The sequence below is a fragment of the Erinaceus europaeus genome, chromosome 13, assembly GCF_950295315.1.
Source record: "Erinaceus europaeus chromosome 13, mEriEur2.1, whole genome shotgun sequence".
Classification (NCBI taxonomy): Eukaryota; Metazoa; Chordata; class Mammalia; order Eulipotyphla; family Erinaceidae; genus Erinaceus; species Erinaceus europaeus.
In genome coordinates, this window is record NC_080174.1 from 75572403 (window position 1) to 75585709 (window position 13307).

Genomic DNA, 13307 nt, shown 5'->3' on the forward strand with positions numbered 1-13307 from the left:
AGGGTGAGGGAAGATGTACTGTTTCACTGGGACAGGGCGGGGGGGATGATGGGATGGGCCACAGTCTTTTGGTGGTGGGAATGGTGTTTATGTACAAACTTATTAACTTATAGTCATATAAAATCACTATTTTATTAGTATGAGAGGGGGTGAAAATTCATTGATGTCTCAAACTTTTTAATGCACAGACTATAGCCTGAGTCTTTGAAATGTTGATTCTCTTAAAGCTTAGACTAGGGAGAACAGACACAACTGGTGGTGTCTATAAGACACAGCTATATACAAATAATGTCAAAGAACATAAATTATGGTGTTGTTGTGTATGATACAGCAAATCCTAACAAAGGGATTTTCAAAGTTAACCCAATTGCCAAATAATTTGATTACAGCAATAATTATATCTATTGCCTTCTTAAACCCTAAGACAGCAAGAACCTCCCACTTCCTCTATAGAGCCTATATTTCCCCCAGTCCTGGAACCTCTAGGGTAGGGTTCACTTTTCTGCATGTCTCTCTCAATTCATACCAAATAATATTGCATCTCCTGATCCCAACCTAATCAACGCAACAAGTACCACCTCAGCATACTTCACTTCTGTGTCCAGAGACATCAGGCGTGGAATGTCAACCCTTCAGCCTCATTACTCGGGTGAGACCTTTCCTTTAATAGGATTCTCTAATTCCATTTCAGGTGGTTAACTTCCTAACAAAGTTACAAAACCTACATATAGATCAGGTCCCATGAGATAGAGCTGATGTTCACATGTATCCATAAATTAGGCAAAATATATACCTGAAAGCAAAAGTACACAATACTATGCAGTGAGTCAGTATATGCAGCAAGCAAGTAGAAAGGCCTAAAAAAAAAAAAAAACCACCATAAAGTTCATAATGAAATAGTATCTGCTTAGACTTAGATACCCTCCTCATCTACTTCCTATTATACTTCCCTCAGTCACTCCAAAGCTACTCTTATCAAAGTTAAGGACTGAAAAAACTGAAGGGAGGCTGGACAACATACTCTATGTTCCACCTGAGGAAGATGGGTCCTGAAATTGGGGCAGCTTGGAATGTTCCTACTCATGACCACAGAATGTGAGCTCAGATCTACAGGGATGCAGAGGTCACATAGGCTCCTAAGCTGAATATGGACTCCAGATCAGATCAAATCAATAGGGTTTATAGTGAACAATATTTATACACCTTTCCCATATTTGGGAGTTACTCTCTTCCCTGACCCAGATTTCTGGGCCTTTTTCCAGCCATGACATCATCTTTCCAGACAATAAATCAGATCCACCTGTATATCAGATGTCAGGCTCAGAAATAAACAAAAAACTAGTATAGCCACAGGCTCTTTGAATGTAGCTAAAATAGGCCAACTAATTATGTATAAAACAGACCCCAAAATTTTCATCTGCAATATTCTAGCCTTTAGGTTCATGGTTAGTCAACAATTTGTTTGGCTTTATATGTTAACTCGTTTTTCAGCCACCAGGTTTCAGATGCTAACATGATGCCAACCAGACTTCCCTGGGCAGGCGACCCGACCAATGTGTCCTGGAGCCTCGCTTACCCAGAGCCCCACCCCACTAGGGAATGAGAGAGACAGGCTGGGAGTATGGATTGACTTGTCAATGACCATGTTCAGCAGGGAAGCAATTACAGAACCCAGACCGTCCACCTTCTGTATTCCATAATGACCCTGGGTCCATACTTCCAGAAGGATAAAGAATAGGAAAGCTATCAGGGGAGGGGATGGGATAGAGAGTTCTGGTGGTGGGAACTGTGTGGAGTTGTACCCCTCTTATCCAATGGTTTTTGTCAGTGTTTCCTTTTTATAAATAAAAATTTAAAAAATGAAAAATATATAAGAGGGTCAGAAGGTGGAAGCAGGACAACAGTTGGGTCATATTGGTTAAAGCAAGGAATGATTGTAGGATGAATAAGGGCAGAATGCATAGTAGACAAAAGTGAAAGGATTCCAAACACATTCTGGGGCTAGAAACAAAGAGTTTTCTGATGGATTGGATGCAGAGAGCGAGGACAAAGGAGTAAAGCATACATCTAAACATATTTATTTCTTTTTTTCTTTCTTTCTTTCTTCTTTTCTTTTCTTTTTTTTTTTATCTTGAAATGGGGCCTTGCACATGTGTAATCTTACTGCCCTTGGTTGGTTTTTCACTCAAACATATGGAGAGACACTGCAGCATCAGAGCAACTTCTAATGCCACAGAACCTCCCATGATGCTGGGTAGGGGCTGAGCCTAGGCTACGTGCTCAGGGGCAAGGCTTACGACCGACTTGGTCAACTCTCTCTCTGGTCCAAACGGAATTCTTAGATTTGGAGGATAAACCACTAGAAAGATGACTGTGCTATTTACCAAGATAGAGAAAAATTAGTAGTGGATCTGATTTATAGGAGGACTAGACTTTAATAAATTAAGCAAATTGCTCCAATCCATGCTTTTTGAAAGAAATAGACTTAGTATTCAAATCCAACTTTCCTCATACTGCTTAACATAATTCCAGGAGATTAACATGTAATCCAAATGAGAAATTACAATTTGGCAGATGGGACTAGAATACCTATTTATTTATTTTTAAATTATTATTTATTTTCCGTTTTGTTGTCCTTGTTGTTTTGTTGTTGTAGTTATTGTTGTTATTGATGTCATCATTGTTGGATAGGACAGAAAGAAATCAAGAGAGGAGGGGAAGACAGAGAGGGGGAGAGAAAGACAGATAGATACCTGCAGACCTGCTTCACCACCTGTGAAGTGACTTCCCCTGCAGATGGGGTGCCAGGGGCTCAAACCAGGATGCTTACACTGGTCCTTGCGCCGGTCCTTAACCCACTGTGCTACTGCCTGACTCCCTAGAAAACCTATTTATATTAGTCTGAAGCAAATGTTCATTTGATCCTACGTGACCATACCCTATCAGCAGGCTCTAAATCAGAAAAAGAAAGTGACTTTCCTCAGGCCTGTGGAGAGCCTATTTCTTACCAGGGACTTCAATGATGAGCTCACTCTCATAGATAGGTTGACAGATCCTTGCATCTGAGTTCTTATCAGGACCAAGGTGAGAAAGCAGAGAAGTGGAATCTTCAGAGGGAACAAGTGATTTTTGTTTGGCCATCCAAGGCCTCTGGGAAGAAAGGGTCTGGGCTCCTTTTATTTCCCAATGTTTCCTGGGCTCCTCTGCAATAACCCCCACATTTTTTTGCTCTTCCAGATGAAATGCCTTCCTTCCACCACTGGCCACAAGAAAGACTGAAGACACCTCACTTTTCTGAGATGAAACCTTCTCCCAGTTCCAGAGTTTATCTCTGAAGTCGTTGGCCACTATTACTTTCTCCTCATCTCCTGTCTTAGCATTTGACTGATTTACACTCAACAGCAGAGAAGTCTTCTGTGAATTCCCTGCAGGATCCAGAGATATTCCTGGAGGTTCTGAGGAATTAGAACATTTCTGCCTCTCACTTTGTTGGGTCACCTTCATTTTCTGAGATGTAAGAGACTGAGACATCTTGCTAGGACAATATGGCAGGCGCCAATGGTTGGATGAGAGGGGTGTCCCACTGACCAAGGTTCCGGTTGATTGTGTGCTTCCAGTGTTACCCTTTGCAGAAATGCCTGCTGGGAATTTAATAGGTCTTGAAAGAGATGGTACATCCAGGTGTTGAAATTTGGCTCGAAGTTCCTGGAAATTTCTTAACCCTTCCTAAAGCAGAAAACAAAAATATTAATAGGGATAAACATTGTGATTAGCTGACTTTTCTGTGCATTGTCAGGGGCTTTTGGCATTGATTTTAAACCATCTTCATCTACTGGGTACAATTAGACAGCAGTCCTATTGCCTATGTGAGATGGAATGTAATCAGTTATTTCCTCTGCGATACTCTCCATTTGTGATTAATTTCTCCACAGCATATAAAGTCTTAACAGATGCTGATATCCTTTGATATAAACATTTGATGACTCCTCTCTCCCAATATAAATAAATTCTATATCCTTTATTTTGATATTCTTTAGTATGGTATTCAAGGTTCTTAATAATATGGTGCAATCATGACCTTAAAGAAAATGGAGTCATGATCTCCCAGCCCAACTACCTTTGAACCAAACTGATTTATTGAAGAGTCTTTCTACAACTATGTACTTAACCACCACCCCAACTTTGTCTATGTACTTGCCCTCAACTGCTTGCAAGCTGCTCTCTTGTAATATTAACACTCAGTTTCTCTACCAGGAGTTCCCCCCATATGACAGCTAGAGCTCATTTCTTCTCTTTCTCCTTAAGTAGCTTTTTGTAACTTGACTGTTGAACCCATGGATCTCTAAACCCTGGTATATTTAAAAGGGTAGTCTGTAGAACCAGACAGACCTGTGTTCAGATTCCAACTCTTCTCTCTTACCTAGGCAAAAACTTTGGGAAACTGAAATGATCTCTAAGTAGATAAAAATAATTGGCCAAGTGGTAGAATTGTAAGTTACCACATGTGAAGTGTCTGTCACAGTTCCTGATATATAGTAAGTCTATGCCTGGGGCCAGGGGGTGGCACGCCTAGTTGTACACACATGTTACAATGTGCAAGGACTGGGTTTGAACCTCTGATCCCCACCTGCAGGGGGAAAGCTTTGCAAGTGGTGAAGCAGGGCTGCAGGTGTCTCTCTGTCTCTCTCCCTCTCTATCTCCCCCTTCCCTCTTGATTTCTGGCTGCTTATATCCAATAACTAAAGATAATAAAATTTAAAAAACACTATAAGATTAAATGATTCTATTACATGTTTACACTGTTTTGCACGTCTTGTTCTTCCTTCTAAAATCACATAAAATCCAGGATATGAAAACAGTGGAACCTGAGCCTTGGCATATGCTCAGGATTATGTGTTGGGTTGTGCTGAGCAGGTAGGATTACCCTTGACTGTAGTTCAAGTCTCTTCCCTCAGCTTCCACCCCATTTTTCCCCCCACTAGATCTAATTTATTTTCCTAGGAGGCAGGAAGAGTTGCAGTTGAGTTCAGCTAAACACCCAATGGGGCCATTTCAAAATTAAGAACCACTATCTTCTGATAATGTTGAAGGTTTACATTTTGTGTGTAACTCCATGATGGTGACTTCCCATTTTGCCTGCTGAGTGGTGAGCTTACCGTATTTATAGTTGACTCACACCTGCCAGCTGAAGATTGAGGAGGGAAGTGAAACTGAACAAATACTGAAACAGGTGTCTGGGAGATTTTTTTTTTTTTTTGGAAGCATGCTCTCCTTTCATCTCATCACCACCCCTTGTCTCCCTTCCTCACAAATATATACATATACACACCACCCACTGATTTCTCTACAAATTGCTAAGGTTACCTTTTACATTACAAATAGCACAATTCAACATAATTTCTCCTTCCCTTAATATGGGTGGGGGCACAGGGATATGGGAGGCAGTGGTACAGGTGTAGGGGATGGGCAGAGGTGCTCAGTAGACCAAGGCATGGCTTTTTAGATAGTGGCTTCCTTTATAGATGTGTGGGAGCTAGTAGTTAGTAGTTTTTGAGGAATATGATGCTTACTTTTAGCTCCCCACTATCTAAAAATCACACAAACTCCAGTGTTAGCACTTGATAGACTTAGACAGACTCTGTAGAGAAGACTACATAAGTAAACCCTCACAGGAAATGACAGACTGACGACCTCCAAATCAAAGTCCTGTGCAAAGATCATTCTTTCAGTAGGAAGCAAACCCGATTGTAATCAGAACACTACTTTCAACTGTGTCTACTGTATGTGCTAAACACATGTTTTAGGTAGTCAGGGGCTCTGATATTTACTATATTCTAATGTCAAATAAGTAATTAAGCAGATACACTTGAAAATATTAGACAAGTGTTTGGCAAGTGTTAAAGATCTAATAAGTAACTAGGTACCTTTCCTTGAATTTTAGAGGTACCCTTATTTCTTTGGTTTCAGTCACCTATCAAATGAAGGGGGGGGTTTGGTCTAGGTAATTTTTAAAGCCCCTAATAGTACTAGCATTTGGGCTTTATTTTTATTCCTATGGGAAACAGATATGATATGTTCTAATTCACCAACCATACCTGACTGTTGAGGTATAAGGCAAGTTGCATTCGAATGAGCCGAGAGGTCTCTACAGAGACATAACAGTATAGCCATGCCTCATTTTCCTTGAACCTACTGCTATTCAGTATCTACATGCTACTGATCTAAAACCTTTAAAACACCACATATTGGTTTGTCAGAAAAGACATGACATATTTTTCTATGCAAAAATGCACCATGACTTACCTGACAACTGAGTGTGTGTGGAGATAGGAGAGAGAAAGAGAGAGGGGGAGGGGGAGGGGAAGGGGAGAGAGAGGGAGAGGGGAGGGAGGGAGAGGCGGGGGGGACTAGAGCACTGCTAGGCTCTGACATATGGTGGTGGTGATGACTGAACTTAAGACTTGAAGGTCCTCAAGCCTGCAAGTCTGATATACTACCACTGCACAACCTCCAGTGACTTGATCATGTCCTAAGTTCACACTCATCTATTCATTTTTTTATTTAGTTAATTTATTTATTTTCCCTTTTGTTGCCCTTGTTTTATTGTTGTAGTTGTTATTGATATTATTGATGTCGCTGTTAGATAGGACAGAGAGAAATGGAGAGAGGAAGGGAAGACAGAGAGGGGAGAAAAATATAGATACCTGCAGACCTGCTTCACTGCTTGTGAAGTGACTCCCCTGCAGGTGGGGATCCAGGGGCTCAAGCCGGGATCCTTGCGATGGTCCTTGCACTTTGCACCACCTGCGCTTAACCCGCTGCGCTACTGCCCGACTCCTCACTCATCTCTTCTTTATGACACTGCCTCTCCCTTCAAGTCTTCCTCACTTGTAGTGTGTTTGTTGTCCTTCTGTATATACTCTGGGCCCTTCTAATCCACCACTTACCCAGCTATTAGATAAATTTGATTTAAAACACAAATCTGGTAATAATAAGCATGTGCTTAAAATACTTAAGCTTGGCTTCCCCAAAGCTTTTGAATTAAGATAAAACTTGTTCGCACAACACATAAGGCCCTTCCCAAACCCAGCCCTGGTAATTTCCTGACACAATATTGTTCCTCTCCCTAATAAGCTTTCTTCTTTCTGATCTCCCTGTATGTCTTACATTTCCCCAAATCTATTTTGTTCTTCCATGTCTCTGTGCCTTTGGATGTGCTGTTTCCTCTACTTGAAATCCCTGTCCTTCTTGGCAATTTCAAGCAACAGCAAATTCCTGCTTGTTATTTTGTATCACCTCAAAATATTTCCCATTATGTGTCAGGAACTAGGGTGTCCAAGACAATTCCTCATGGTTGGGTGCTCACAGAACAAGCAAGGTAGACACAAACTGTTCACTTACAAATTTTATTTTGGATGGATACAGAAAGAAGTTAAGAGGGAAGGAGGAGATAGACAGGAGTAGCGAGAAACACACCTGCCAACACTGCTTCACCACTAATAAAGTTTTCCCCTTGCAGGTAGGGACTGGAGGCTTGAACCCATGTCCTTATGCACTGTAATGTGTATATTCAATCAGATACATAACCACCTGCCCCCTCATTTCATGCCTTATAGGAAGTAGTGAAGTATACATCCTGATGTCAGCTACGAGGACAGAGTTAAGAGGCTCAAGGTACAAACCAGTCTTGCCAGAGACTCTTCACCTCAGATGGTTAGAGTAAAGAACAGTTGAAAAGGCTGTTCCAAGAGAAAGAAGGTAAGAAAGAAGGCATGGCGATATGAGACAGCATGATGGATATGGAAGGAATGAGTAATTCTGTATTTGTGAAGAGTCTTGATGGTCAGTATGTGATGCTAGAGGTAAAATTAGAAGTCTCCTTAAAGTAGCTGGGTTTAATCTTCAGAGTGGATGAGGAACTGCTGATGAGTTCTGCACAAGGCAATTTCATGAAAATTAAAGACCAGAAAGTGGGGTCAGATAGTGGCTCACCCAGTTGAGCATGCAAATTAGCATGGACAAAGAGTCTGGTTTCAAGTCCCTGGTCCCTACCTGCAGGTGGGAAACTTCCTGAGCTGTGAAGCAGTGCTGCATGTGTCACTCTTTCTCCCTATCTTTCCTTACCCTCTCAATTTCTCTCTAGCCTACTAAATAAATAAATAAATATTGCTGTTTCTTTTTAAAAGAGACCAAAACCCAATTAGACTCATACAATGGTCCAGTAGGTATACTGATAGAGTGAACTTAGGTAATGTTGGCAGAAATAGAAAGGGCAACAGATAAGAGTCTAAGAGGGTCATGGTGCCCTATAAGCACTATATGTGTGTCTGAAAACTGGTACTTTTGTAAAACAATGTTAAAACATTAATACACAATTAAAACAAGGGACCAGGTGGTTGCGCACCTGGTTGAGTGCACATGTCACAATGTGCAAGGACCCAGGTTCAAGCCCCCAGTCCCCACCTGCAGGGGGAAAGCTCTGTGAGTGGTGAAGCAGTGTTGCGGGTGTCTCTCTGTCTCTCTCCCTATCACCTCTCCCTTCTCAACTTCTGGATGTCTCTATCCAATAAATAAATGAAGATAATAAAAAAAATAAAATGAAAAACAAGCACATGTGTGGAGAGTAGTATGGACTAGACCTGAAAACTGACTGACTTTGAGGGAAAAGTGAGTAAAGATTCTAGAATAAGACCTATGTTTCTACATTGAAAGTAGTACCAGAAACAAGACAGGCATGGAGATAAAAGTATTGGGAAAGGGCATCCAGGCAATGGCACACCACCACTGCACGCTCATGCTGTTAGGTGCTAGGGCCCAGCTTCAACCACATGCAGGGTGGAATCTTCATGAGTAATGAAGCAGGGTTGCAGGTATCTCTCTCTCTTTCTCTCTCTCTCTCTCCCAATTTCCCCCTCCATTTTCAACTTCTCTATCCTATCAAGTAACAAAAACAAGAGTATTGGTGAAAGATGGTAAGCCCAATTTTGCATGTGATAAGTTGCAGTTTTAGGGAAGTCGTCTGACAGAAAGCTAAGTATGTAAATCTTTGTGAGATCTGAAATTTGGGTGGGGAGTTTTCAGTTTATTGGTGTGTAGAGAGATTTTTTTAAAATTATTTTTATTTGATAGAGACACTCAGAAATTTAAAGGGTTTGGGAGCAAGAGAGGGAGAGAGACAGAGTGATACCTGCAACACTGCTTCACCACTTGCAAAGTTTTTCCCCTATAAGTGGGGCCTGGGGGCTTGAATCTGGGTCCTTGCACACTGCAATATGTGCACTCAACCAGGTGTACCACCACACCAGCCCCGAGCAGAGATTAAGAAGATAGCCCTTACAGTGAAGTGTCAAATTGTTCAAATTCTAATTGTAAGTATACTAGATTTAGGGCCCTGAAAAAACAAAACAACAACAAAAAATATATAATCTCCTTATTCGTGTTGTTTTATCTGGGATATTATTTACATTCCACTATGTAAGCTTGTTGTATGGGCAGAGTAAATCCTCTGTCTACTTCCCAATCCCTGTTTACCAAAACCTGTTTATGTTACTATGGCTGGTAAATGCAATTTTGTAGATATGATTAAGATAAAGATCTTCAAGAAGGAAGATTATCCTGGATTATTGGAGTGGCTTCAGATTACTCAAAAGTATGCATTGGATCAACCTTCCCATGGTGCATCCCGTGAGTACCCATTCATTGGGGAAACTGACGATCCTTCCTAGCCGACTGAATCCACATGGGTCCCAGTCACTTTCAAAGCCAGCAACAAGCAGCTCCTGACAGCTTTCAAGCTGTTGGTCCTGCTCTTCGAGTCCTCCAACTTAATGTTGAGGGCTGTCCTTTGCCAAACGCGTTCTTATTGGTCAATTGGCGATACAGCATCTGGCAGATGTCATTTGCCTACAAGAAACATATAGCAGTCGATGAAGCTGCTCGAGTCACCATCAGTGGATTTGATTTAATATGCTATAATCTCCATCCTAAACACGGCCGAGCCATCTATGCCAAATCGTATCTTGCGGACGTTTACCATACGGCCTCTTTGACCTTCTACGACTCCATTACTATTGGAACTATTCAGCTCGTCAATGTATATAAGCCTCCCAGTGCCTCATGGGATAATGAGGTCCTGCCTAGCCCGAATCACCCAGCTGTTTACGTTGGAGACTTTAATAGTCATCACCAAGACTGGGGATATTCCTCCACTCGTGCTGACGGCTCTATCTTAGCCGACTGGGCTTCAGCGAATGACCTCTCCCTATTATACGATCCCAAACAGCCAGGCTCTTTTCACAGTGCTAGATGGAATAAAGACTCGTCACCCGACCTGTGCTGGATTAGCACAGTCAACGGCCAAGCCTTTCCCGCTACGAGACAAGTTCTCAAGATCTTCCCGCACAGTCATCACCGCCCAGCTATCATCCACATTGGTCTCCAGCTCCCATTGATTCTGTGCTTGGAGAAACTAAGATGGAACTTTCGGAAAGCAAACTGGTGTCTGTTCAGTGATCTTACCAACAAATCTATTCCTGCAATTCCAATTAACTCTATCCCCTCTGAAGATTCCTACAGGCGCTTCCGCCAAGCCATCTTCAAAGCAGCTTCCCAAGCCATTCCTCGTGGGAGACGTGCTAACTATATGCCTTGTCTTGATGCTGAATGCGAGCAACTACTAAAGCAGTATGATGAGTCGGGCGACCCAGATGTAGCTGACCATCTCATTGCCTCCCTGGATGCAGCACGCCAAGCCTGCTGGCAACAACTCACAGAAAGTTTGAACTTCACACACTCAAGTAGGAAGGCCTGGAAGCTTCTTTATAGTCTGGGTGCCGGTAGCCAACCCTCTCCTGTCTCCCATCCTCCCGTATCTCCAAACTCAGTGGCCAGTCACCTAATTCAAGTTGGACATGCTAAGATCGACCCAGTCTGGAAAAGAGAAATTTCCCATGAGTGGTCATCCCACTTCCGTTTATCTTGTCCATCTCTAAAACTCTCTCCCTTTACACTGTCTGAACTGGAAGACGCTTTGAGGAGGGTTAAACCGGGAACAGCTGCTGGCTATGATAACATCACCCCAGAACTCATTCTTAACCTGGGCCCCACGGCAAAGAAGTGGCTACAGACTATGACCCACATAGTCAACAACTGCCACCTCTCCAGATTCAAAGGAGGTCTTGAAACTTTACATCAGGCTCAACCTGACTCTGTTGACTGGCTATGGAGGAAGGGTAAATGCTAGAGGAAGACTACATTCCTGTCCCACATCTTGGAATCTGAATCTATGCCCAAAATTTGGCGTCGTGCGAAGATAATAGCAGTTTTGAAACCAAAGAAAGACCCAACACTGGCCGCCAGCTATAGACCAATTTCTCTCCTCTCCGTGTGTTACAAACTCGAGAGGCTGCTTATGTAATGAATTTCTCCTCTTACAGAGAAATTCCTATCACCCGCCCAAGCTGGTTTCCGCCCAGGAAGATCTACCTGCGAACAAGTCCTGGCCCTCTCAACTAACATTGAAAATGGATTCCAGAAGAATTTAAAGACGGGTGCTGTCTTTGTTGTTCTCACAGCAGCCTATGACATGGTCTGGCACTGTGGTCTCCTAGTCAAGATCTCAAGATGCCTGCCTCCATGGGTGGCCAACACTATATCGTTTCTTCTCCAAAACAGAAGATTCCGGGTACATCTGGGTGACAAGTCTAGCAGATGGAGACTAGTCTCAAGTGGCCTCCCCCAGAGCTCTGTTCTGGCTCCTACGCTATTTAATATTTACATCAATGACCTCCCAGAAACTTCTTCAAGGAAGTTCATCTATGCCGATGACATCTGCTGTGCAACTCAGGCATCCAAGTTCGACATCCTCGAGGAAACACTCACGAAAGACATGTCTCTGATATCTGATTACTGTAAAAAATGGCGACTAATCCCTAGCACTGCAAAAACGGTATCATCTGTTTTCCATCTACACCATGCCTCGGCCTCGCGTGAGCTTAATGTGCAGCTTGACGATATGAGAATCCGGCATGAAGCCCAGCCAGTCTATCTTGGCGTTACTCTCGATTGCACCCTGTCATTTCACGAACATCTCATAAAAACTGCAGCAAAGGTGGGCGCGAGGAATAACATCATTGCAAGACTGGCCAGCTCCTCATGGGGCACGAGCGCTTCCACACTACGATCATCATCTCTGGCATATGCTATTCCACTGCAGAATACTGTGCCCAGTATGGTTCTGTAGCCCCCATGTCCACTTGGTCGATTCCAAATTATATTCCACCATGAGGATAATTTCTGGAACCATCCATTCCACCCCAGTTCCATGGCTGCCAGTTCTTAGCAACATCGCCCCGCCAGATATTCGTCGGGATGCGGCATCATCTAAGTTCATTTCCCACGTCTACGCTCTACCGGACCTGCCAATATACGCGGATATCTTTGCCCACCCTGTCCAACGCTTGATGTCTCGTCACCCAATCTGGTCCCCTACACCTACACTGAACTTCTCTGTTCCAGACTCTTGGAAACAGAGTTGGCAGTCAGCTGAGGTAAAGAACAAACACCTCATCACAGACCCCTGCAAGCGTCAACCCGGCTTTGACCTGGCATGTTATGATTGGGCCCTCCTCAATCGCTATCGAACAGGCCATGGCTGGTGCACCGCTATGTTCCATCGTTGGGGAGCCAGAGACGACCCGAACTGCCCCTGCGGCTCCAGACAGACTATGACCCACATAGTCAACGACTGCCACCTCTCCAGATTCAAAGGAGGTCTCGAAACTTTACATCAGGCTCAACCTGACGCTGTTGACTGGCCACGGAAGAAGGGCAAATGTTAGAAGAACTCAAAAGTACTGTAAGAGCAGAGGAGGAGATTCACAGCACTGAATTAAGAGAATTAGAAGGTTGGTGTTAAAGATGTTCCCTGATGATCTTGAAAATGGAAGAGGGGCCCAGAAGCCAAGGAATGCAGGTAGCTTCCACAATCTGGAAAAGGCAACAGATTCTTCCCTAGGGCCTACAAAATGAATACCAGGCTGCCAACACCTTGATTTTAGATAACTGATCTCCAGAAGTTCAGTTACTTTGTGCCACTTCAAGTTATAAAATTGTGCTAAATAATGGGCCAAAATGACATGAGGAAATGAATACAGTTGTACGAAGGATTAATTCAATAACTAGACATAAAGCATTTAGAAGCCATATCAGCCACTTACTAGTTGAAAGCTTATTATCAGATGGTTGTTGAGGGCTTAAGACTGAATTGGCTAAAGTAAGAGAGTGTGTGGTGAGATTAGAGTGATGGG

The 13307-nt window shown here is 42.9% G+C and overlaps 1 protein-coding gene across 2 annotated transcripts in view; it reads right to left on the minus strand.

Moving 5' to 3' along the window:
* FYB2 (FYN binding protein 2) overlaps nucleotides 1-13307 on the minus strand; it is a 104489-nt gene that overhangs the window by 60755 nt on the left and 30427 nt on the right. For both annotated transcript variants that reach the window (XM_060206269.1, XM_060206268.1), the window contains exon 2: nucleotides 3009-3726. In XM_060206269.1, coding sequence (XP_060062252.1) covers nucleotides 3009-3726 — 718 coding nt within the window. The remainder of the gene's footprint in view (nucleotides 1-3008; nucleotides 3727-13307) is intronic.